General features: G+C 47.1%; 1 protein-coding gene across 2 annotated transcripts in view; it reads left to right on the top strand.

The window, feature by feature from the left end:
• DOCK1 (dedicator of cytokinesis 1) overlaps positions 1 to 25,935 on the top strand; it is a 546,616-nt gene that overhangs the window by 39,203 nt on the left and 481,478 nt on the right. For both annotated transcript variants that reach the window (XM_043475106.1, XM_043475105.1), the window contains exons 2-3: positions 18,179 to 18,262; positions 25,336 to 25,376. In XM_043475106.1, the coding sequence (XP_043331041.1) occupies positions 18,179 to 18,262; positions 25,336 to 25,376 (125 nt within the window). The remainder of the gene's footprint in view (positions 1 to 18,178; positions 18,263 to 25,335; positions 25,377 to 25,935) is intronic.

The following is a 25,935-nucleotide window of genomic DNA, read 5'->3' as shown; positions in this document are numbered from 1 at the left end:
CCCATGCAGGAGACAGCCTTTGGGAGGGGTGCCCACATCCTGAGTGCTGGCAGCCCCCGCCTGCTCGGCCAGGGAGGGGGTACCTCGAGGGGCAGGGCTCCGTGACCTCCCCTCCCTGACACTGCACCTCTGCCCGCTGCACATCCCGCCAGGCTGCAGGGTGGGGGCCACCTGCCCACAGGAAGACCCTTTATTCTTGCACACCGTGCTTCTGGGGAAGGTGAGGCAGAGTCAGGTCCCTACACACAGAGGTATTTTTACTTGCAATTTTGAACAACATAACAGTTTTTGCATGGGTTTTCCTGTGCAAAGTTAGGTTTAAAAGAGTGACAAGTGCAGAAGAGCTGACAGTGGAACATTAGACATGACATTCATTTGCAATCCTGTCCTCCATTGTTTCTTAGTGGTGATGCTGTCTGTTGAAAAGTACAAAGGTCCAAAGAGACGTTGCAAGCATCGACTCTAAGAGTTTCAGAATACTGGAAGAGGGGAAGAAATGAAAGCGTCCAGCACTGACTCCAGATTTGGGTGGAAAACAGTTTGCCGCGGTTGTGCTCCCTTCTTTAGAGTAATTAAAACTCTTAAAAAAAGATGAGAAATCTAAGTCTATTTATCTAGGGTAGCACTGCTCCTTATTAAAGATGAAAGGATTGCCAACCTTCCCTAGCTTAAAAACTAAAAAAAAAAAAAAAAAAAAGCATTACGTATCTCGTATAGGTTAAGTATGTGTGAGACTGTGAAAGTTGCTACGTTGGGAAGCCCATTGATTTAGCATGCTTAGTCATTTCTGTCGTGTCCGACTCTTCGCCACCCTATGGACTGTAGCCCACCAGGCTCCTCTGTCTATGAGATTCTCCAGGCAAGAATACAGGAGTGGGTTGCCATGCCCTCCTCCATGGGATCCTCCTGACCCAGGGATCAAACCCGTGTCTCTTATGTCTCCTGCAATGATACTAAAAACTAAAAACTATATATATATATAAACTATATATACATGTTAAACCTTTGCTCCTTGCTGCAGGATCAGGGATGGCATGCTGGAGCATGGGAGAGGTCCTCCAGTGCCCGAGACGCAGCAGGAAGATCCCAGGTCCAGGGGCCTGATAGAGGCTGAATCTCTCTGGAGTCTTGTGTGTGTCAGTCATGTCTGTCTCTTTGTGACCTCATAGACTGTAGCCCTCCAGGCTCCTCTGTCCATGGGATTCTCCAGGCAAGAACACTGGAGTGGGTTGCCATGTCCTTCTCCAGGGCATCTTCCCAACAGGGATCAAACTCGTGTCTCTATCATCTCCTGCATTGACAAGCAGATTCTTTATCAGCTGAGCCACTAAGATTCCCCAGGGTCTCAACCTCTTAAGAAACCCGTGATTCTTGAGTCCAGCTATTCAGCTATGATTAGCCCCAAACTTTCTGCCCCTGCAAGTATATTAGCTCTTCTGGTCCTTTGATTTTTCTCTCCGCTCTCTCACAAGGGACGTTTGCCCCTCTCCGCCCTCCCGAGGTGGAGGCTGTGTGCCAGCGTGGCTTGTGTCACCTCGCCTGGTCCTCAGAGCGACCAAGGCGTGGCTGGAGCTGGTGAGAAGGCAGGCCCAGCTGATGTGCTCACCAGAACCCTGACCCTCACCCAGGCCTGCCTCCCACAAATGCCTGTCGATGCCCTGAGCCTTTCTGCAGTCAGCAACCTACCCAACCGCCCATGACGGTCCTGAATGTGTAGGCGGGTGAGGAATGCTCACGTGATGGGCTCTGTTCTTGCAAACCCCCTCTCTTCCCAGGCCATCAGTGCGCCCCTGTTTTGTTCCAAGGGAGCAGGGCAGAGCTGGGACACGAATAGATCTCTCTGTGAGATGAGAGTGTGGGGTATCCAGTGTCCTTTTTGTGTAATAACTATAAATCCATGGTAGACAGGAGAGTGTAGCAGCTTGACGGATGTGGGAAGGATCTGGAGGGAAAACGTATTACTAGGGAATATTTCACCTAAAAAGGACTTGGTGACAAGGTTTGCTTATGACAGTCCTTGTGTGATATTGGATGTTATTTTGTGTGACTTTTGTTTTGACATCTTTCTGTCTGGTTTTATGAGAGCTATTCAGGGAGCAGCAGGCGGAGGGTGACCAGGGAGGAAGAGCAGTGTCCAGCTGCCCGGGGGGAGCGGGGGCGGCACACGGTTAGAACGTCGCCCGGATGTTTTGTAACAACACATGTGCCAGGGTCTGATGCCTGACTCCAAAGTGCCCTGTTCCTGTGCTTCTGTTGGGTTGACCAAGAAGTTCATTTGGGTCTTTCCATAAGATGTTACGGAAAACTTAAATGAACGTTTTGGCCAGTCCAACACATCTGTGCCTTCGAGCAGGCAGTTTCGCACATCTGTGCCTCAGTTTCTTTACCTGTGACATGGGAATGGTAGAACCTCCCCTGTGTTGATGTTGACATTGTTGGTGATGGTGGTTGATGGTGGGCCTGGTGGTGCTGGTGGTGATGGGCTGTTGATGTTGGAATTGTTGGTGATGACGATGGTTCATGGTGGTGCTGGTGAGCCCCCATCCTTCTCACTGGATGCCTTTGGGGCAAAGGCCTCATGGGAACTCTTGAGTAGCCTGCACCTCATGTGTGGTTGGGATTTCTCCTAGGAAACTGCTGTGGTGGAGGAACTATTTTGGTGGAGGTGGGTGTTGTGGCTCCAGTGGTCAGCTGCGGTGTTATCTAGAGCCTGCTGTGGTGAGTGACAGGCAACGACGGGGAATTGCAGGGAAATGAGTGTTTGCTGATGTCAAATGTGACGGAGCTATAAAAGTTAAAAATGAAACAAACAATGGAGAGGTGGTCAATTTTCGGTTCAGGGTTTTAAAGAAAACCACTGAGCGGATCCTGTGTGTTGAGCCTGGTGGTGGACGCGCTGCTGTGTGCATGTTCTGGGATGGAGCCGCTGCCTTTATCCCCTTCTGCTTTTGTCCTGTTCAGCAGCAGCTCTATAAGCAAGCAAATAGGTTTTTATAGCCTCTTGCTAAGTATTTCTCATCTCTTGCTAAGTATTTCTACCACGGTGCAAAAGCAATTTTATTATGTGAGGCTGTATTTTTATAGTCAATTGAAATGACTATTAAAATATAACACTGCAGTCAGGCTCGCAGGCGCTCCCCTGGAGAAGCACTGCCCTTGCAAAATGGGGCAGCCTCGTCCTGGAAAGGGAACCCTGCTTGGGAGCTGGAGCCAGACTCACCGTCCTGAGACATGTATCCTGCACTTCACTTTTACTTACTTATTTTTTAAATTATGATAAAAGATGCATGCCACTAAATTGATGATCTTAGCCATCTCTGGGTGTCCAGTTTAGTGGCCTTAGGTCCATTCACACTGTTGTGCAACCATCACCTCCGTCCATCTCCAGAACCTTCTGGGTCTTCCCAAATTGAAATTTTGTATCCATGAAGTCGTGGCTCGCCTCCACCCCCAGCCCCTGGAAACCAGCATTCTGCTATCTCTCTGAGTGTGTCTATTCTGGTACAGCATATAAATGGGATCATAGAATATCTGTCCTTTTGTGACTGACTTATTTCACTTCCTGGGCTTCCCTGGTGGCTCAGACAGTAAAGAATCTGCCTGCAATGCAGGAGACCCAGGTTCCATCCCTGGGTCAGGAAGATCCCCTGGAGGAGGGAATGGCTACCCACTCCAGTATTCTTATCTGGAGAATCCCATGGACAGAGGAGCCTGGCGGGCTACAGTCCCTGGGGTCACAAAGAGTCGGACATGACTGAGCATGCACACACGTTTATTGCACTTAGCATGATGTCCTCAAGGTTCATTCATGCTGTCTCCTGTATCAGAATTCCCTTACTTTTTAAGGCTGAATCATGTTCCACTGTATGGATGGACCACATTTTGCTTATCTAGTCATCCATTGATGGACAGTTGAGTTGCTTCGACCTCTTTTGTCTATTGTGGATAACACTGCTGTGAACACAGCTATACAAACACCTGTTTAAGTCCTTGTTTCAGTTCTTTTGGATATATACTCAGAAATGGAATTGCTGGGTCAGATATTCAGTTCAGTTCAGTACCTCAGTCGTGTCTGACTCTTTGTGACCCCATGGACTGTAGCATGCCAGGCCTCCCTGTCCATCACCAATACCTGGAGTTTACTCAAACTCATGTCCATCGAGCCGGTGATGCCATCAAACCATCTCATCCTCTGTTGTCCCCTTCTCCTCCCTCCAATGTTTCCCAGCATCAGGATCAGATATTAATCATATATTTGATTTTTTGAGGAACCACGAAACCTTTCCATGGCAGCTGCCCCATTTTACATTCCCAACGGCAGTGCTCAGGGGGTCCAGTTTCTCCACATCCTCACCAACACTTACCTTCTTAAAAAAGCTGATAGCCAGGACTTCCCTGGTGGTTCAGTGGTTAATAATCTGAGCTTCTACTGCAGGGGGCACAGGTTCAATGCCTGGTCAGGAGACTAAGATTCCACATGCTACGAGATGAGGCCAGAAAAAAAAAAAAAAAGATGCTAGCCATTCTAATTGTCTTGAAATTTTTAATCATTTTTGAATAAGAGATTTCACACTTTTATTTGCATTGGGACCTGAGACGTGTGTAGCTGGTTCTACTGGGAGGACACACTGCTTCATCCTTGCAGGGTGTTCTGTGAACTCACAATCATGGTCACAAGAGAGAGGGTCCGACCAGGCCTGGGCTTAGCAGCCTGGTGGGAGGGATGGAGGTTGTTACTGTCTGGGCCTAAAGGCAGCTCCTGGCCGGCCAGAGCGAAGCACTTGGAGCAGTGAATAGGCGGGCAGGGGAGACCCTCCCAGCTTGCGCAGGTCTGTTTACTGCCTCGTCTTGGATCTGCATTCCTGCCCGCGTGTCCCGGTCACATGAGATCTGCGATCGCTTCCTGGGGTCTGCTTTGGGAAGGGTAGCCCAGCTGCAGGCACCCGCTCCGTGATCAGGCTGCCCGCTCCCTGTCTGCACACTGTCCGTGGAAGGCGGATTTATCAAGTGATTAACTAAGGAAACATTTGTCTTGGGTCCTTGGGGGACTTTGCTCTCACGCTTGATGACTTTGGTGGGAGGAAGGCCTTTGGATCAGACTCTCCCACGTGCCCGAGAAAACAGACATGACAGGCTGGTGGCCTGGGTCTGGCCATCTCAGGACCCTGGGCTCCCTCCTTTGAGGCAGGGCTCAGACACATTCTGCTCAAGCCTCTTCTTCTCGACGAGGGTCCTGGAAAGGTGGGCCGGTGATGGGCTGGGTCTCCTGGGCTGCATCCTCTCCACACCCAGAGCCAGGCGAGACCTGCACAGTCTTGCCGCCCCTCAGAACCCGTCCAGGTGGGTGGTTTGCTAACAGGGCTGAGTGTGTGCAGGTGCCCTGGGCGGGCTCACCGGTGCCGTTTGTCCAAGTGAAACTGTGCTTATTCTGGGCCTACGGTCAGCTGTCCGGGGTGCGCCTCCCTGGTGATGCTGTCAGAACTGAGATGTTAGAGTTTGTCTCTGCTATTTAAGACCCTGGTCTGGTCTTGAGTTTTCTAGTGGGAAACAGATGCAAATAAAACTGCAGTGGTTCCCAACAGATTTAGGATTCAAGTAATAGTTTTGCTGTCTTGAAAATCTGTGTTGATTTGTTACACGATTCATCCAGTCCACACTGGCGTCACACGATGCGAGGCATCGTGAAGCAAGGATGAGGATGGAAAGATGCTGGGCGTGTGTGGCAGGAGTCTGGGAGTGGAGAGGTAAAAGATGAAATACCGCAGGGTCTTGTAGAAGAGCTGCTCTTGGACTGGGAGCCGGAGGGGCCCTTCTGCAGGCCCCACGTGATGGGCATTTATTGGGTACCATTGATTGGGTACCTGTTTCATGAGGAGCATGTCGTCCAGTGGGTAGCAGATGGGCAGTTTTCTGACGACACTTCATCAGTGTGGGCAGGGGGCGCTGTTGTGCTCCAGTGAGGGTCGCTTACCCCTTCATTGGGTGGGAAGTGATGGGGAGTGTTCCTTACAGGTGTTAGATGACCTGGAGGAGCAAGGCTCGAGGTGAAGAAGGGGAATAAAGAGCATTCCAGACAGAATTAGGCTTTGGGACATAGTACTGGAGTGGGGTGGGGACTACCCTACCCTATATAGAGTAAATCCTGAAGGAAATTGACCCTGAATAGTCATTGGAAGGGCTGATGCTGAAGCTGAAGCTTCAAGACTTTGGCCACCTCATGCGAAGAGGTGACTCATTGGAAAAGACCCTGATGCTGGGAAAGATTGAACGCAGGAGAAGCAGGCGGCAGAGGATGAGATGGTTAGATAGCATCACAGACTCAGTGGACATGAGTTCGAACAAACTCTGGTAGATAGTGGAGGACAGAGGAGCCTAGTATGCTGCAATCCATGGAGTTGTAAAGAGTCGGACATGACTTATTGACTAAGCAACAGCTATATATATACATGTATATTTGTTTTTTGCCATGAAGAAAAACAAATTAGCATCATTCTGCAGTGTTCCCATTGTCTTTCCCTTTATTCATCACGATTAATATCAGATTGGCTGATTTGAAAAGAAGAGAGTAGAAAGCATGACCCCATTCTATAGAACAGGTCAAAGTTTAAGCCCAGTAAGAGGAACTGGGGCTTGTGACAAAGAGGTCTTACTGTTGAGAATCACAAATAGGCTCAAGCCCAATTCTCTCACCTCTCTTCTTTCCTTCAGAGGTGTCCTCAGTGGTGGGGCGCTGGCTCATTTCTGCCTCAAGTCCTCAGGCCTGTGGGTGTTTTTAGAGCCTACTTTAGGTGGAACCAGTCTGACCGCTGACGGGGAGTTGTGAGTCCTGACCAGGCCCGTAGCAGAGATGGTGAGCCTTAGAGGGTTCCCAGTGACCGGTCTTCCTCAGGAGGGTTCTCACTGAACCCGCTGCCTCTGGGTATCCCGTGCCCTGGGTGCACGTCCCACGTGGCGGGTGGGTGCCATCTGTGGGGAACCTCAGGGGACTGGCCATGCTGGGGTTTGCCCAGTCCTCTGGGGCGAGGTCACTGTAAAGTGTCCGTGGCTGGGTGGGGCTTGGGGAGGGGGTAGGCGCCAGGTTGTTTCACTGGCATGTATTTCCCCAAATTGCAATCACTTTTCTGCCTGAAGCAGGATGATTAAAGAGATTAGATCTCTCCCCATATCTCTTCTCTGCATCTCTTTCTCACCGAGCAAAATTGAATGCAGAAACAGATAATTTTCAGGTCAGCTCAGTCTCTTCTGATTTGTGGGTGGATTTGCAAAGACCATCCATAATGAAGTCAGTGGTTTTCTCTCCTGGCACTGACTTTATGAAAGACAAAAGTGTCGAAAAGTGGACTAATTTTTCCTGTCACAGAGGAGCAATAAAGCCAGACCCATGCACAACCCAGCGTATTTCCTAAGACAGCCGGCATGTTTGGGCCACTGCTGCCCTCTGAATGAGATGGAAATGAGATAGTGGCCGCCTAGTTGTGGATAAGGCATACAAGGATACTTTATTCTAAAGAAAGATATTAAAATATCTTTGAATTGTGTCTATCACTTCAGTGAGAATGTGATAGAAGACTCCTTTATGCATTTCTTTTCACAATCTTATCTTGACCATCCTGCATACCTGTTTCCATCCAAAAGGCAGAAAGAAATAATGAACAACCAAAGACAATTCCCTTTGTCTCACTAGGCCCCTGCCCACCACTTTAATTATTTAGATGAGTTCCTTGACTCTGATATTCAAACATTGCATGAAGTCTTGCTGCAGGGAACTTTATTGGCAGGGAAACAGGATCCATTCCTATAAAAGAAAGATACAAACCCCAAAGAAGTAAGTTCATGACTTTGAAAGTGGTATCTGTTTTAGAAACATGGGTTCTATCAGACCCACACTCACAAATGCAGTTGGAAGTATTTCTGAACCTTGAGCTCATCACCCCTCGTTTTCCTTTATTTCTCTTTCTGGTTTGAACCTTGTGTTTTTGAACCAGGTCAGGGAAGCTGCTACACCCACGGGGAGTTTGCTTCATAGCTCACAGAAATGAGAGGTGCTGGGTCCTCATTCACTTGATCAGTCTTTGTTTCTATTCACCTCATTTTTTTTTATTATTATGGTAAAACAGACTTAAGTTTACCATCTTTAGTTGTACAGTGCGTGGCATTAAGCATGGTCACAGGTTGTGTAGGCATCACCCTGCCCATCTCCAGAAGGCATTCATCTTCCCCAGCTGAAACCCTTCCACCCATCAAACACTCACTTCCTTTCCCCTCCCCCTCGGTTCTTGGCGACCATCATTCTTCTTTCTGTCTCTGTGAATTTTAGCCATTCTAGGGACATCATGGGAGAAGAATTATAGCATATCTGATCTTTTGTGTCTGGCTTACTTCCCTTAGAATAATGTCTTCAAGGTATCATGTCAGCATGCCTCTCCTTTTTTAAGGCTGCATGATATTCCACTGTATGCATAGGCCACATTTTGCTTATCCATTCTTCTGTTGCCGGAGTCTTCGGTTGCTTCCACATTTTAGCTACTGTGAATAATGGCTGCACACATATCTGTTCAAGGCCCTGCTTTCAGTTTTTTTTTTTTTTTTTTTTTTGATTTATACCCAGAGGTGTAATTGTTGGATCACATGGTAAATCTAAGTTTAACGTTTTAAAGAACCATTAAACTGTTTTACACAGTGGCTGAGCCATTTTACATTCCCACAAGCAATATTATAATTTTCCCATGTCTTTACCAACACTTTTTATTTTCTGTTAAAAAAAAATAGCCATCCTGGTGCATGCGAAGCGATAGCTCATTGTGGGTTTTGATTTGACTGGCGATGCTGAGCATCTTTTCATGTGCTTATTGGCCCTTTGCGTACCTTCAGAGAAATGTTTATTCGAGTACTTTGACCACTTTTAGACTCTATTGTTTGCTTTTTATTATTGAATTATAGGAATTCCTTATATATTTTGGTTATCAATTCCTTATCAGATACAGGATTTGTAAATACTTTTCTCCCCTTCTGTGGGTTGCCTTTTCAGTCTTTCCCTAGTTTCCTCTGGGTGCACAGACGGTTTTAATTTTGATGAAGGCTGCATCTGTTTTTCTGTCATTGTTGTTGCCGGTGCTCTTCATGTCATATCCAAGAAGTATTTGCCTGATCCAGTGCCATAAAGTTTTGCTCCTGTGTTTTCTTCTAGGAGCTTTGTAGTTTTAGCTTTCATGTTTATGTTTTCTATCCACTTTTAGTTACTTTTTATGATTGTTTCCTCCTCTTTTTGCATGCAGGTACCCAGTTTTCCCAACATCTTTGTTGAAAAGATAGTCTTCTCCCTTGAATGATTTAGACATTCCCATCAAAACAATTCAACCATATATATGAGAGTTTATTTATGGGCTCTCTGTTAATATTGCATTAGTCTATATGTCTGTGACCACACTGTTTTGATTACCAGAGCTTTATAGTAAGTGTTGAAATCAGGAAGTGTGAAGCTTCCAACTGTATGCTTTTTAAATATTGTCTTGACTATTAGGGCTCCTATGGGATGGATTTTTCTATTTCTGCAAAAATGTCACTGCAATTTTAATGAGAATTGCACTGAATCTGTAGGTCTCTTTGGGTTGAGCTGCTATCTTAACAATATGAAGTTTTCCAGTCCATGAACGTGAGATGACTTTCCGTGTATTTACGTCTTTTAATTTCTTTCAGCACGTTCTGTAGTTTTCAGTGTGCGAGCGTGTTGCCTTCTCTGTGAAGTTTGTTCCTAAGTATTTTATTTTATTTTATATCTTTAAAGAGACAACAGTTGTAGCAGCATCCTTCGGAACAGGCCCTAATATTCGTCCTTCCTCCTTTCCTTTTTTCTGTCTGGGTTCCCCTCTGCTCCTCCCATCCACTTTAGAGTTTCTGCTGTGTGCCAAGTAGTTAGGTGCTGGGCACAAGTAAAGTCGATGCTGAAGACACTGCTCTGAGTCATCATGGATCAGGGCTCTAGGAGGCTCTAACCCGGCCTGAGTCGTCTGCCCCCAAATCAGAGAAGTGGAAGGACCGGGCTCTGGGTCATAGAAACTGGCAACTGAGTGGGTGCCAGTCTCTTTTGTGACAGTAAAATTTAGGCAACCCAGCCCCCAGCTCTGATATAGGGTGGGGGTGGGGAGCTGTTCTCTGCCCAGAGTCAAGTTCAGAGGATGTACATAAATGATTTGATTCTTTCTGCACTGCTCTTCCTGAATGGGTCCAGCATGTTCCTTAGAGACCAGGCTGCATGGACTTCCTGGGGCAACATCGTGTTCTGCCCATCTCTGCAGCATCAGCCCCGGCCCACTGCTGGACCACAGCAGGAGCTGGACAGAGTCTGGGAAACACAGTATGGCTGTGGTTGGCAGGGACTAGATGACCATGTGATGAGCTATGAAACCAAAGGACAGCAGGCAGCCAGCCTTTTAGAAGGAAGCTCTGCAGGGGCCACAGCCAGGACCTGGGCCCCGGACCCTTAAGGACATGGTCTGAATTTTCCCCAGCCCTGAGAACCGAAAAGATGCATGCTGTTGAAATTTTTTTTTTTTAACCACTGATGGCAGGACAAAGGGAATGAGATCACAAACAGAGCAATTAATTTTCACAAATTGACTTTCTGAAAGAATTAATTAACTTTTAAATTGCTCCTTGAAATGCTGAAGTCATGTTTCAAGGGGACAGTGTGTGAAAGAGAGAGAGAAGCTCAGAGCTGAGCAGATTTTGAAAAGTGATGTGTGGTCAAGCCCATGTCTTTGGTGCATTAAGGTGGCTTTGAACCCGAGCACTGATGGTTGATTATCTCATTAGATGGAAGAGACCCAAAGCAGAGCCCAGAAAGCTAATATTGTGTCTCTCTTTCTTATTGACTGAATCCGTCTCGGGCTCCTGGATCTGTCTGTAGAGGTCAAGATCATTTTGAAGAGGAACACATGATACAGTGTTTGCTTTCTCTCTTGTTGCAAACCTCACAAGAAAGAATACTTTGTGGTCTGGTTAAATTCAGTGAGTTTTTATTGAGTGCCTCCAAGGCATGGTGTTAGCTACTGTGGGAAATCCAATGATGAGCAAATGTTTACGTCCCCAAGGAGTTTGATCTGGAGGAGAAGACAGATAGATAGATAAGTAACCCTCCAAACGTGTGGGCTGTCACAGAGTTTATAGAGCAGTTGGGAAGCAAGCAGTTAATTCAGGTGTACATGTACCTTTCTTTGTGTGTGTGTGTGTGGTTCAGGGGGAACAGTCAGAATCCAGCAAGGGCGGCGCTTGTAGACAAGTTAGGTCTTCAGAGGCAGAGCGGGACGTGGCATTCCCAGTGGGAGGAGCAGGCCTGGGGTGGGAGGAGGTGGAGCTGGAGGAGGGTGAGTAGGGGAGAAGGGGATTGGAAAGATGGACTGAAGTCATGTCCCACTGGGCTTTGGATGCTCTGCTGGAGGATTAGCCATGATTCAGGAAGCCAAGATAAATCGTGTAGTGTTTTAGAGTAAGATTTAAGGAAGGTAACTTTGGTGATGGAGAGAAGAAAAGATTTTATATAGGAAACCTGCTGAAATGTTATTTTTCATCTCAGTGAGAGATGTTGAAGGCTTGGGTCAGGAAGAATGGGGTGGAGGGGACACCCCAGGGTCTCAGGGCTGCTGTCCATCACTGTGCCTCCTTGAGCAAGTCATGACTCCTCTGGACGGCTCTGTGTTTTCTTCTGTTAAATGGGTGGATGGACTGTAGTATTTTTTTTTTTTTCCACTCTAACTAAGATCATGGCATCCGGTCCTATCACTTCATCACAAATAGATGGGGGGAAAGTGGAAGCAGTGGCAGATTTTATTTTCTTGGGCTCCAAAATCACTGTGGATGGTGACTGCAGCCATGAGATTAAAAGACGCTTACTCCTTGGAAGGAAAGCTCTGACAAACCTAGACACCATATTAAAAAGCAGAGGCATCACTTTGCTGACAAAGGTCTACCTAGTCAAAGCTATGGTTTTTCATGTATGTATGTATATATACATTCCAGTCATGTATGGATGTGAGAGTTGGACCATAAGGAAAGCTGAGTGCCAAAGAATTGATGCTTTTCAGTTGTGGTGGTGGAGAAGACTCTTGAGAGTTCCTTGGACAGCGAGATCAAACCAGTCAATCCTAAAGGAAATCAACCCTGAATATTCATTGGAAGGACTGATGCTGAACCTAAAGCTCCAATACCTGGAGCTACCTGATGCAAAGAGCTGACTCACTGGAAAAGACCCTGATGCTGGGAAAGATGGAAGGCAGGAAGAGAAGGGGGTGATAGAGGATGAGATGGTTGGATGGCATCACTGACTCAATAGACATGATTTTGAGCAAATTCCGGGAGATAAGGAAGGATGGAATCCTGGCGTGCTGCAGTCCATGGAGTCTCCCAGAGTCAGACATGACTGAGTGAATGAACCATAATAACAAATGTCAGAATAGTCAAATAGTTCTTTTGTTGTTGTTTTTCCCTGAATAGGATTTAAATTTCACTGAATTCTTTTTCGGTGCCAAATGAGGTGATCATGTGATTCTTTACTATTTACTGTTGTTAATGTGGTGAATTAATTGATTGGTTTTTGGATGTTAAACCAGTCTTGCATTTCTGGAATTACCCCAGCTTGGGTTATTCTGTGTAAGAAATGTGAAATCCACTAGCCTGATGTTTTAGACTCTGGTGGACTTGAGGAATGCCTGGACATGTTTGCCTGTCATTGATGCAGGCTGGATGTTGGAATTTTCAGGGAGCCATCAGGAGGGCAGCATGAGGCTCAGAGAGGGGTAGGGTTGAGGAAGAGACCCTGCAGGGGTTTGGCATTTCTGGCCCCTCATCCAGGTGGGCCTCTGGCTGCTCATGTATGGGCCGATTCTGAGCTGCTATAAACCCTGATGAGGGAAATGGGGAAAATTCTAGCTCCATCTTCTAGGACTGTTGGGAGGGTTGAATTAGCTGAACATGTGACTTGGGCTTCCCAAGTGGCTCACGGAAGCTCTTAGCCCACTGGCCAGCCCAGAGAATATCCTCCCTGTCATTACCATCATCATCACCCTCACCACCGTCACCGTCAGCTTCATCATCGTCACCACCATCACCGTCATCACCACCTTCATCTGCCGTATCATCACCATCAGTGGTATTAAAAGTCTTGATGTGAATAGGAGCCCTCCTCTCTGATTTATGAACCACAGTTCTTTCCTTCTGTTCCCAGGCAGCCTTTTTTTAGGTCGATCAGGAGACTGAGCAGAGATGACTTTGGCTTTTCAACATCTCTGATGCATATAAGCTGTGTGGAGCATGGACCATGGTGCTCATTTTTTATTTTGGAAGAAAAGACCCATGCGCTTCCTCACTCTGGGCTACTGCTGCCTCTTTTGAGAGAAAAAAACAAAAAAAAAAACCCCAAAATCCCTCCCCTTTCCCAAAAGAAAACAAACGGTGTCCTGAGAAAGGAGCTTCGAGTTGGGTCCATCTCCACCTCCGTTTCCCATTTCACTTTTCACACAAATAACAAGTTAAGCTGCTACGCTGGGCTCTGCGGTCCAGGATTGAGAAATTCACGTGAAGTTCCATTTATACCCAGCGACACCCGTCTTAAGTCAGGCTATTAAAAAAGGTAAATGTCTTTGAGGAGGGGGAATCAATTTAGCGTACGCCCACCAGCCAGAGGGAGGTGATGGCCGCTCTCTCCGAAGCTGTGAATGGAGGCGTGATGACCCTGTTCTCTTGTGGGGGTGTTCCCGCCTCTTAACAGACCAGAGAGATAAAGAAGACAGATGTCAGGAAGGCCGCCGTCTCTGTGCTCGTGTCGTGTAAAGACATTTGAAAACCCAGGTGCCGTCCATCATCAGTGTCCTTCGTAAAGGAGAAGATGCCTCTGGTCTTTCTCGTCTCGGCTGTTACCCGCCTCTTCCAAAAGAGGGGCAGATTTGAAAGGTCAGGTGATCAGAGTAGGGCATAGTCTTTTACATTGAATACCTTTGGGTTTATTTACGAAAAAATTCACTGCATTGTTCTAATTTTTGTATCACCTAGGTATTGGGGACCCTCAGCCCTCAGACTCATCCGTTTCAGATGCTTGCACTTGGGGGCCCTGCTCAGCAGTGAATGAATCACGCACAAAAGACCACCTTTAAATCATTTTCCGTGTGTCTCCTTGTATGGCTTTCCTTTTGTTGCTGTAGCAAATTACAAAATAAGGGGTCTAAAACAATGCAGATGTATAACCCTAGGAAAAGGATCAAGGTTGCGGCAGGCAAGCCTGTGTTCCTGCCGGCGGCTCCGGGGAGGGTCGTTTCCTCGCCTTCTCCCGTGTCTCGAGGAGCCAGCATTCCTTCCCTCGCGGCCCCCGCCTTGTTCCACTTGGACCTGTGCTTCCGTGGTCACGTCTCGTGTGACTCTCCGGTCTCCCTCTCATGGAACCTTGGGATTACCCTGGGCCCCCCGGATAACCTCGGACCAGCACCCCCATCTCTAGATCTCTAAGTGCATCTCATCGGCCACGGGCCCCTCTGCCTTACAGGGTTCTGGATTCTGTGAACGTCTCTGGGGCCATTATTCTGTCTGTCACATTTTCCCCGCCCTCCTGCTTCCTTGTTCAACACTGTATAAATATATAGTCAAGTCTTTTGATTTGCCTTTAAACGTGGGATTGTTGAGGCTGTGGGCAGGGCGGCCAGTATTGTGGTCCAGGCTGTGCTGTGTCATTTGAGGCCACATGGCATAAACCCTCTGAGGCCCCCTTCCCCTTCATCTGTGAAACTGTGGGTCTTTAATGCTCATTTCATAATCAGGAAGATCCCCTGGAGGAGGAAATGGCAACCCTCTCCAGTATTCTTGCCTGGAAAATCCCATGGACAGAGGAGCCTGGTGGGCTGCAGTTCATGGGCTCACAAAGAGTTGGACACAACTGAGTGACTCACACTTTCGTAGTAAATTGTGGAATGTCTCTAACCTTTGTTTTTAAGGTTGTTAATCAATTGAGTTTATTTCTTTAAATCTCCGCTGTGCGTGCATGCTCAGTTGTGTCCGACTCTTTGTGACCCTATGGACTGTAGCCCACCAGGCTCCTCCACTGCTTTTATTTATTTATCTATTTAATATTTATTTATTTGCGTGCACCAGGTCTTAGGTGCAGCATATGGGATCTAGTTCCCTAACCAGGGATTGAACCTGGGACCCCTGCATTGGGAACGCAGAATCTTAGCCACTGGATCACCAGGGGAGTCTCAGAATTGTTTCTATTCGTGTATGAGCTTTTCACAACTGCCTTTCTGCCTACTTCAGAGATGGAGAGGCCACTACTTAAAGGTTATTGTGTGTGGGCCTTACAAATTCACATAGACCTGAATGTATTTACAGTGGACGTGTTCATTTTCTTTTATTTGTATTGTTTTTGACATGTTTATTTTTTTTTATCTGCATCAGTAATAGAATAGGCGTGCTGGCAGGGATGCTGTTAAGAATGGTGATAAATGCATTTATGGTTTCTAAAGGCTTTGGAAGTAGTTTTTCGGGGCTGGGAGAGGCTGGCATATGTTCTGAGCTTCCTTTCTCTAATGCAGTTATTTCTTGTTAAAGATTCACCATAAAATGCTAAATAAACTTAATAACTTCTAATAACCATTAATGTCAGTTGAGGCCATTTAAATTTTATGAATTTGGGTGAAAATATAGGAAAATACCTGGGAAAATAGAATTTTCTACGTATGTATGGTTACTGATGTTTTATAATTTTTGTGTTCGTGTGATAACCTGCTCATTTTGGATTTTTAAAAAAGGATTCTGGTAGTAAGAGAAGTCTTCATAGCAGTAAAAACAAAATACCCCCAAACACAATAAAAAGATTTACAATTTACTGAGTGTTTACAGCTTTCCTGGTGCCTCAGATGGTGAAGAATCTGCCTGCAAGGCAGGGGATACAGGTTTGATCCCTGGGTTGGGAAGATTCCCTGGAAAAGGAAATGGTACCGCACTCTAGTATTTTTGCCTGGAGAATCCCATGAACAGCGGAGCCTCGTGGGCTACAGTCTTTGAGGTTGCAAAGAGTCAGACACGACTGAGTGACTAAGCATGATTGCTTACTGGGGGCAACCCATTGCATCAAATCAACAGAGCCGTAGGCAGCATTATTTTCTTTAAGACACAAAGTACTCATGCGCTCCTATGAGGTAGAAATCAGTCTCCTTATTTTACAACTGGGGAAGCTGATGAGGGAGAGGTAGATCATTTGCTGGAGGCCACTCAGGTGTACAGGGATAGAGGTGGTACCTTGCCTATTCTCTCTGCTTCCAGAGACCACAAACACATTGAATAGCTTGGTTATGGAGCTGCAACAGGAAGTGTGCTGTGGTGCTGGGTATTTTTGCAGAAAGGGGTTGAAAGAGCCAACACATACTTGGAATTGGCCCTCTGAAAGAGGGAGCATTGCTGGGAAGACCCCGTTGGTGGGGGAAGACTAAGGAGGGACACACAGGGATGGGCAGATTCTTTCAGGGAGAAATAGGGACAGGGACCAGGAGTGGATGGTTGGAAGGAAGGCCAGGTGGTCGGTCAGATGGTGGAGGGCCCCCCATGCTTGCATGAGAAGTTTGCACGCCATGTGATCAGGGAGAATTCCAGTGATGGACCTGTTAACAGTGCCTGTAAAGGACGGTCTAGTCCAGCAGGGTGTTCAGGATGGATGGGTGAGAGTTTGATCCTGCTTGAGGAAATGTTTTGATGAGTTTTATTTACCTCAAGTCTGAAAAATCTTTTAAGGTAGAATCCATTGGGAAGGAATAACATCACTGTAATTTTTTAAAGTGAGAGTGGGCTAACTGAATATTTGGGAGTTTTCACTGTGGTATTTCCCTTTATCAACATTCTTGAGCAAAAGCATGGCCTGAATTTAATGGAATGACTTTTGCATGCTCAGCTAGGAGGAACAGAACTGCTTTATGTCAGATAAATGTTTGGGATTTCAGACATGTGTTGTGTATTGTCAATTTGAAGGATTTCTTCTTAACATAAGACATATTTTTGCCTATTTGATTGTAATGTATTTTTTTTTTTTGGACTTAATAGCATCTTTGGCTCTATGATACTTTTAAAATCAATTTGATTTTCAAGGAATACTCAGTCCATGTGTCATTGACTTATAGACAGGAAAAAGTCATCTAGTGGAAAAGTCTGTAAAAGGAAATATATGATAGTATATGAAGTGACAATTGAAATGTTGTTGACAATAGCTTCAGTTTTCTTCCTATTATAAACGTTACTCTGCCGTGACAAGAAATGAGGTTCTCATCCGTGGAACAATGTGTGTGCACCTTGAAAACACTGTGCTAAGTAGAAGAAGCCACAGGCTTCCCTGGTAGCTCAGCTGGTAAAGTATCCGCCTGCCATGCAGGAGACCCCGGTTCGATTCCTGGGTCAGGAAGATCCGTTCGAGAAGGGAAAGGCTACCCACTCCAGTATTCTTGGGTTTCCCTGGTGGCTCAGACGGTAAAGAATCTGCCTGCAATGCAGGAGACCTGGGTTCGATCCCTGGGTTGGGAAGACCCCCTGGAGGAGGTCATGGCAACCCACTCCAGTATTCTGGCCTGAATCCCTGTGGACAGAGGAGCCTGGCGGGCCCCAGTCCATGGGGTAGCAAGGAGTCGGACACGACTGAGTACTCAGCACAGCCCAGCACAGAAGAAGCCAGACACAAAAGGATAATATTCTGTGATTCCACTGCTAGGGTGGCTGGAGCAATCAGATTCACAGAGACAGAAAGTAGGCTACAGGTTATCGGGGCTGGCAGGGGGAGGGGTGAGGCATTACTGCTTCATGGTTATGGGGTTTCTGTTTGGAGTAATGGGAAAGTTCTGGAAATTGATCGTGGTAACGGAGCTCAGCATTATGAATGTAGCTCATGTCACCGACGTGTACACTCAAAAATGATTAAAAAGGCAAATTTCACATCGTTTTACCACAGTAAACCACCTGTGCTTGCCTGGTGTCATGAGTGGTTATGAATTTCTTCTACTTTAAACGGAGGACCCTTGAAAGGAAAGGCTCCTTTTGTGGATATCAGAGAGGATGATCCTGGCAAAGGCAGACGATTTCAGTCTTAAAAAGAGGCAGAAACAAGCCAGCTTAATCTCATCTTTACTAATAGCTTCTTTGCTGTTTTCTCTCTGAACAGCTTTTTATAACTATGATGCTCGGGGAGCGGATGAACTTTCTTTACAAATAGGAGACGCCGTGCACATCCTGGAGACATATGAAGGTGCGTATTTATTTTGGTGTGTTTCCTTTCACAATTGGTGTGGTTAGGACACTTTCAGAACCTCATGGGCCAATCACTACCTTGTTAGGAAAACACTTAACTGCTGCTTTTCTTGCACAGTGGATGCTGTGTTAGGAACGGGCAGCGGTGAGGTTATCTGTTATTGAAGTCAGTTTTAGACAAAATTAAGATGAACTTAAAATTAAACTCCTAAATTTTTAACTTCTAGAGTTTTCTGTTGAAATGGTCGTTTTCATTATTTTAAAACACCATTGTTTCCTTTCTTTGCAAATGAATGTATATACATCTTGACTGTTAATAACTGACCGCTTGAAAAAAGTTTTTTTTAAAAAAAATACATTTAAGGTATTTTAGCATTTGGCTCAGTGTTTTGAGGTGTCTGATGTGAATGGTAAGACTTTTTATCTTCTCACTTAGACTTGTTAACAACTTGCTGAGAGGAACCAAAATTATCATGTCTTAAATCCTTTTTAAAAAAATCTGTGTCCCCATTTTCTGAGGGGTGAGCAGAGATTGTTTCCCGCTACGTGCGATGTGGTCCAGTGAAGCAGTTGTTGTAATTATCCGATGAATACCCTGGTCAGTGACAGTGGTTTTCCAGTGTCCTTGGTTTTTCAGGCAGTTGGTTTTCATGTTAGTGTTTCGCAAATCATTAAAACGGGCCCCCTTTCATTTTATGCTGTGGCTTATCGCTGCACAGAAAAGAAGCAATGATGGGCTTGAGTGTCCGATTCCTCACATCTGGATGTTTTGTGAGATTGTGTGGTAGCACTGGTGGCCCTATTTCCTGTTGGAAGGGTGACTCCCATGTAACAAAGAAATAAAGAGAACTGATTAAAATTGGTAATTCCACAGCAAAATTGCTTTCAGATCGGGTTTAGCCAGACCCCTCCCAGGAGGAGGTGGGCTGGAGGAGTGGGGAGAGAAAATTGCAGACATCCCGTAGTAATCACAGATTGAACTTCACACTCAGTCTTCGGAATCCTCTTTGCACACGAGTGATGCCTCGTTCGGCTTCTGCATCAGGCAAGCTGCAGCTTGCTCCCGTGTTCCTGGAGAAGCACAAACCCATTAAAACACCTATGTCCATGTCCCTTACTTCCCCTTCTGGCTTGGAATTCTATTTCATTTGCACCTTTTACCCTAAAAAATGTCCCACTGGGGGTGGAAATCGGCTTCCGTGGCGTATGCCTGGTAGCGGATGTGATGCAGAAATAGACGTGCTCCTCGCCATGTGAATGAGTACCCTCTGCTTATTTTCAGTTTTTATAGCTGACACTTGGATTGCCTTATGTGCCCCCAGTTTATATGGCCAGTGGCTGGGAGGAAACAGAGAAATTAGCTAGAGGTTAAGAATCAAACCTCTCATCTCAGACACTTTTCTGATCTCAAGGGAAGAACGCTCTTATATCTTTTTTTAAAATTTCTGCCCCGGGTCAGCTGCATTTGAAATCCTGGTTAATAAACAGTGGGCAGTGATGTCATTCCTGAATAGATAGCAATTTCCTGTGCAGCCTGGGCAGTGGGGGCCGTGACTTCTCGTTCTTTGCTTCTTAGGAAGAATGCACTCTTTAAACAGGAGAATCCTTCGGCTAGTCGATGATCCTCTTTGTACGTTTAACTTAAACAAAAATGGTGGCAGGCATTGATGTTTTGGCCAGCATCATGATGAAGGAGTCTTTAGCGAGGATTTGGTTTCTGGGCTCATCCATCTTCCAAGTGCTGATTACAGTATTCCAGTCTTTGCAAAGACCCTGTAACGGAAAACCAATTCCCCTTCTTTGACAACAGCCTTTTTGGTTTTAGTTACAATCCGATCAGAGAAATGTGTGGGGGGAACACAGTTTTGCTTTTGGGAAACTTGGTGACTTGATTGTCATTGGATTACAATGGAATAATTGTTTTTCTGCTCTTTGCTCTCGTTCCGTTTAAATTTTGTGGATTGTGTTAGCCTGTGGCATTCTCCTCAGCCCCTTCCACATTTTCCCCCTAAGAAAATTTATTTCCGTTTGTCAAATTTCATTTCCTTTTTCTCTGTGATCTTGTTTAGGGTAGGATGCTGCTGGAATTGCTCCAGAGAATATGATTTCTAAATGATCACTCCTCATATTCAGGGTCAGAGAACAAGTTTACCTGCAAGTTATGGTTAATTTGTCCGTCTCAGGCTCTTGGAGGCTTGGAGCAGAGAGCAAAGAAAACTTTCCAGGTCACCGTGGAGGTGGGCGGAACTTTGAGGGGTCCTTTTGGGTATGTCCCTGCCTGTAAGCAGTGTCCAGGTCAGACAGGAGACGTGAACCCAGGTCGCCGGTGTTGATAAAGTGACTCTCCAGTGCTCAAGCAGGTGCGGGTCCTTCCACCTGCTTATTTCCAGAAGGATCTCCAAGGGGTGTATGCTGTGCTGAGGGGGACGGCAGCATTTCCGCCAGATTAGGAAGGTGCTCTTGTGATAAAAAACACAGCGCTCTAACTTGATTCAGATTTTTCAAAGCGATCATGATCTGTTTTCTTCCACGACACACCTTCATCCCTTTTCCTTCCATGAGCATCCGTCAATGGAAGGTCTTCTGAAGACCGCCTCTGGGTGTCCTGGGGCGGAGGTAACAAGGGGTCGCTCGGTGGGGCATTTAAACAACAGGAATGGGTTCTCTCACAGTTATAGGGCTAAGGGTTCAAGGTCAGGGTGTCGGCAGGGTTGGTTGCTTCTCAGGGCTGAGAACGCGAGGCTGCCCCACGGGTCTCTCCAGCCTTCTGCTCGTTTGCTGTCCTCATTGGCATTCCTTGCCCGCAGGTGCGGTGCCCTGGTTTCTGTCTTCAGGATCACGCGGTGATCTCCCGCTGCTTGACTGTGCCTATTTCTCCTTTTTAATAAGGGCGATGTATAGGATTAGGTCCTTTTGTTTTTTTAAAGGGCAATTCCTAAACTACTTAAAATGCTTCTGTTTTTATTTATTTTTGGCTCTGCTGGGTCGTCGCTGCGTGGACTTTGCTCTAGTTGCAGCGAGGGACGGCTGCTCTTCGCTGCGGTGGCTTCTCTTGCTGGGACCCCCAGACTCTAGAGCGCGTGGGCTCAGCAGTTGTGGTGCCTGGGCTTAGTTGCCGTGCGGCATGGGGCATCTTCCGGGACCAGGAAGTGCATCCCTGTCCCCTGCATGGGCAGCCGGTTTAGTTGCTACGTCATGTCCACCTCTTTGCGGCCCCATGGACTGTAGCCTGCCAGGCTCTTCTGTCCATGGGATTTCCCAGGTGAGAATGCTGGAGTGGGTTGCCATTTCCTCCTCCAGGGGATCTTCTCCACCCAGGGATCGAACCGGCATCTCCTGTGTCTCTTGCATTGAAAGATGGATTCTTTACCACTGCGCCGCCTGGGAAGCCCCTGTCTCACCTGAGCCCCAGGCTTTTCCTCAGGTGTGTCCTAGCCTTGCTGCTGGGGGCTTCTCAGATGCTGTGTGAGCGGATCTCTGCAGAGGCTGCCCTGCCCACCCGCCACCCCCCTCCCCCTCCTGACTATAACCTGGAGCCATCCTTGGAGACTCCGTCTGAGCACTCCTCCCTGGGCTCCTCGCTGACACCCGCCCCCTCCTCCGTTCTGTCTGGTCCTGTCTTCATTGCTACCCGCCCTGCGCTTGCGTGTGCATGCGCTGGCCCTTCTGCAGGAAACGCTCTGCTGTGCGTGCAGACGTGGCCGCCGTCTTCCTGGGCGGGATGGGGCCCTCTCTGACTTTGAGGACCACGTCTGACCTGTTCTTGCCGTTGGGCAGGTGTCTCTTGTTTGGAGCTGGTTGGTTGAGCCCTGCCTGGCAGAACGGAATCAGCCTGTTAATTCGACAAGCCATGCATTGCCCTGCTCCTGGCTCCATTCTGCCTGGCCTGTCCCCCACAGAGCAGCAGCCAGATCATCATCCTCTCATGTCCCCCTCCTGCCCTCCGTGAAGCCTTTGAGGGGTTGTCCTCTCTCCTTGATCCCCAGTCTCTGCCCTTGCTTGTGGTTCGAGCCTTGCTTGTCCTAGGGGAATCTGCTCTTGGAGGTTAGAAATAATTGCGTCTAATCTATTTCTGCATTTGCTCTGTCTGGTGAGGCCTCTTGCACACAGTCTGGGGGCTCAGTTCCTAGAAGGAATAACATGCAAAGATTCTTGAGAAGGGAAACCCTAGGTTTTCTTTGTTGCTTGGGAAAGCCGTTATAAGAGAAACCACCATCTATTATCACAAAGGAAAAGAAAAAGGCTCCTCATCTTTTTTTAATCCCTCCTGGGAAACCCTTCTGCTGTGTTTGAAGTGAATTTTTATGTTGCCTGTACTGGCTGGCATGCATATATTTCTGTGTATATAAATGTGGTTGTAGTGCTCATTTGGCTCAGACGGTAAAGAATCTGCCTGTGAAATGCACGGAACCTGGGTTCAATCCCTGAGTCGGGAAGATCCCCTGAAGGAGGAAATGGCAACCCACTCCAGTGTTCTTGCCTGGAGAATGCCACGGACAGAGGAGCCTGGAGGGGCTACAGTTCATGGGGTCACAAGAGTCAGACATGACTGAGCCACTAACACACACAAACGCTCATTCTGTTTTTACTTTTTTATAAGACACAGCCCTGTTTGCAAGCTTTCAGTCTCTGGCCCTCACTGCTGTGTGTGACCCTCACGTTTCACTAACCACCCCCCCAGTGATGGGCACTCGTCCTGCCCCTCGCCTGCTCCCTCGGTCGTGCGGCTATGGGTCTCCTGCGTCTGCCCCGCGGAGCGCGGTAGGTGTGCGGGTGTCTTTGGATGCGTGGCAGCTCTGGGGTGCGGGGATATATACTCTGGGGAAGAAGGGTCCTGCCCACACTGGTTATGCTGTCTGCCCCGCTCTCTGTGCCCGGGGCTGCTTGAATCCTGCAGTGTTAGAACTTTCCTCACTCTATCGAATTGTGTTCTAAACTGTCGATTTGATATGTGTTTCAATCCGATTATTAGTAAGTTTGACCATCTCTTCATTCATATGTAAGTCTTTTGGGTTTCTTCTCTACAGTGTTTATAAACTTTTTTTATTTTTGTCTTGGGCTCTGTCTTTTTCTCATTCCTTGGAAGTATTTCCTTACATGTTCTGGGACATTCACCCCATGTCAGTTTCAGGAAAGAAAGGGCATGGTAATACTGAAAATACGGGAGGGTTAAAATCACAGGAAAGCGGGCAGTCCTCTATGTTAACTACGGCCTTTTGAACAGCTTACTGCATCGACCCTGTCTCTTTTTCCGCTTCTCTGTCCATGAACACGTCCCAGGTGGACACTGATTGTGGCTGGGCAGGTGGAAACCTCCCAGGGAGATGGTGGAAGGCTATCAGGAGATAATCCTCCAAATACGCAGCAAGACCCCGACGTTCTGCCTCCCGTGCCCCCTTATCACCGTGTAGTTGCCTTGTCAGGAGTGAAGTGGGTTCACTGGTCGAATCTCGGTCTTAGCAAATCCTTCACAAGGCTCCTGGCGATTTGCAGCTTCGTTTCTGAAATGCGCGGAAAGCATCTGTTCATAATCCCTGGAGGATTTTAACTCCATCACTTCCTGCTTCCACTCCTCCTCTGGTTGTTAAATCATTGCTGTGGAAGAGGTGTCTGGTCATTGGTGGAATACAGGTCCATTTGCAGTTTCTGGGCACCTTCCCTGATTTCCAGCATATGACGGTTTGTTACTTTATGATTGGTGACTTTGTTGAGTCACTAAGTCGTGTCTGACTCTTTGCGACCCTATGAACTGCAGCACACCAGGCTCCTCTGACATATGATGTCCTCCACCATCCCCTGGAGCTTGCTCAAACTCATGGGCCATCCAGCCATCAGTCAGTGATGCCATCCAACCATCTCATCCTCTGTCGTCCCTTTCTCCTCCTGCCTTCAGTCTTTCCCAGCATCAGGGTCTTTTCAGAGTCAGTTCCTCACATCAGGTGGTCAAAGTATTGGAGTTTCAACTTCAGCAACAGTCCTCCCAATGAATATTCAGAACTGATCTCCTTTAGGATGGACTAGTTTGATCTCCTTGCAGACCAAGGGACTCTCAAGAGTCTTCTCCAGCACCACAATTTGAAAGCTTGGATTCTTCAGCACTCGGCCTTCTTTAAAACCCTAGTATTTAGTCAGTCTCTGGGAGCTGACCCAGCTGGTGCTTTCAAGTCTGTCATTCTGCTGGGGGGTGGTGTCCTTCTGCTCCCGGGGAGCATAGTGGAACTTGTCTAGGCTTTTGATTGCCTTTCCTGGAGCGAGGTGGCCTGAAGCACCCTCGAGTGTTTTGGGAGACATTCGGTGTGTGGCAGAGTCGGTGGCGGGTGAGTGACCAGCCGTGGACCCCTGAGCACTGGCAGGGACGATTTCTGCCCTCAGCCTGAGCGGAGGGCCGAGGGTGTGGTCAGATCCTGCCCAGCATTGAATGTCTCTTCCACTGGGCATTTGCCTCTGTCTTCTGCTGTTTGCTTGCCCTCCCACGTGGAGAGAATGGGAACTTGAATCTAGGCCAGCCCCTGAGGGGGTAGGTGGGCCTGTGTTCCTGGGCCTGGTGCTTCCTGTTGGGGGTCGGGTCTTAGCCACAGAAGCGCTTTGTGCGATGTGACTGCTCCAGGGTAACCCCCCAGGCCCCCCTGCATCTCGAAGGGGGAGGAAGTCAGCTCTCAATAGGATTTCTGTTGTGTTGCCACTGTTGATGATCTGAGGGTGTTGGTATGTGCACTTGGCAGTGACCCCGCTCCATCCGGCAGAGGGACAGACAGGAAAATGCGCACCCCGGATCCTGCCCAGGGCTCCGTGGTCAAAGGGCGGCTTCTCCTGGAGCTGCTACCCTCAGGACCACTTTGGGTAATGGAGACGAAGGAGCTGGAGCTCTTTGTGTGAAGCATCTGCCCAGGCGTCACGCCTGGTTTTGAGATGATCTCTACAAACACCCAAAGCATCTCTGCAAACCTTAGGATGACTGAATTCTATGACAGGTCCCGTGGTTCTGCAGATTGAGTTCTAGGCAATGGGAAGGTGCTGTTAGGACCCTCTAATGTCCCTTTCACTAACTATTTCACCTTTGTGTTTGTTTAGGGTGGTACAGAGGTTACACCTTAAGAAAAAAGTCTAAGAAGGTAAGTCTCTATTATTAACCACAGTACATATCCCTTCATAAATCACCCTAGGAGAAGAAATCAGTTCTGTCTCATGGAGCCTAAGCATTGTCCTTGTACATCTCTTTCTCTGAATTAAGAAAATACGTGAAATGTGGGCTACCCTGAATTGTTTTCTTTATTAAAATTTTTTTAAAAACTTTATTTTTTAATTGAAGTATAGTTGATTTACAATGTCGTGTTCATTTCAGGCATACAGCAACGTGATTCAGTGATATACACGTATTTGTATTTCCATTCTTTTATAGATTCTGTTCCATTATATGTTATTACAGAATATAGAGTTCCATACTGTGCTTGGTTGGAACAAGTATTGCTGTTGGCTATCTGTTTTATATAAGTAGTGTATATATGTTAATCTCAGACTCCTAGTTCATCCCTCCCACCCCTAAATGGTTTTCTGAACAGCACATGTATGTAGAAGTTGTTCTTTTGTGTCTGTGAGTGAATGGCTGGGCTGTGTGGGGTGATGTTGACCTGTTGTCCTGAGAGCTGAGACCTTCTTTTCCTGGTAGAGTTC

This window comes from Cervus canadensis, chromosome 8 (genome assembly GCF_019320065.1).
Source record: "Cervus canadensis isolate Bull #8, Minnesota chromosome 8, ASM1932006v1, whole genome shotgun sequence".
In the NCBI taxonomy this organism is placed as follows: domain Eukaryota; kingdom Metazoa; phylum Chordata; class Mammalia; order Artiodactyla; family Cervidae; genus Cervus; species Cervus canadensis.
Note: the sequence above shows the minus strand (reverse complement) of the source record. Positions and strands in the feature narration are given on the sequence as shown.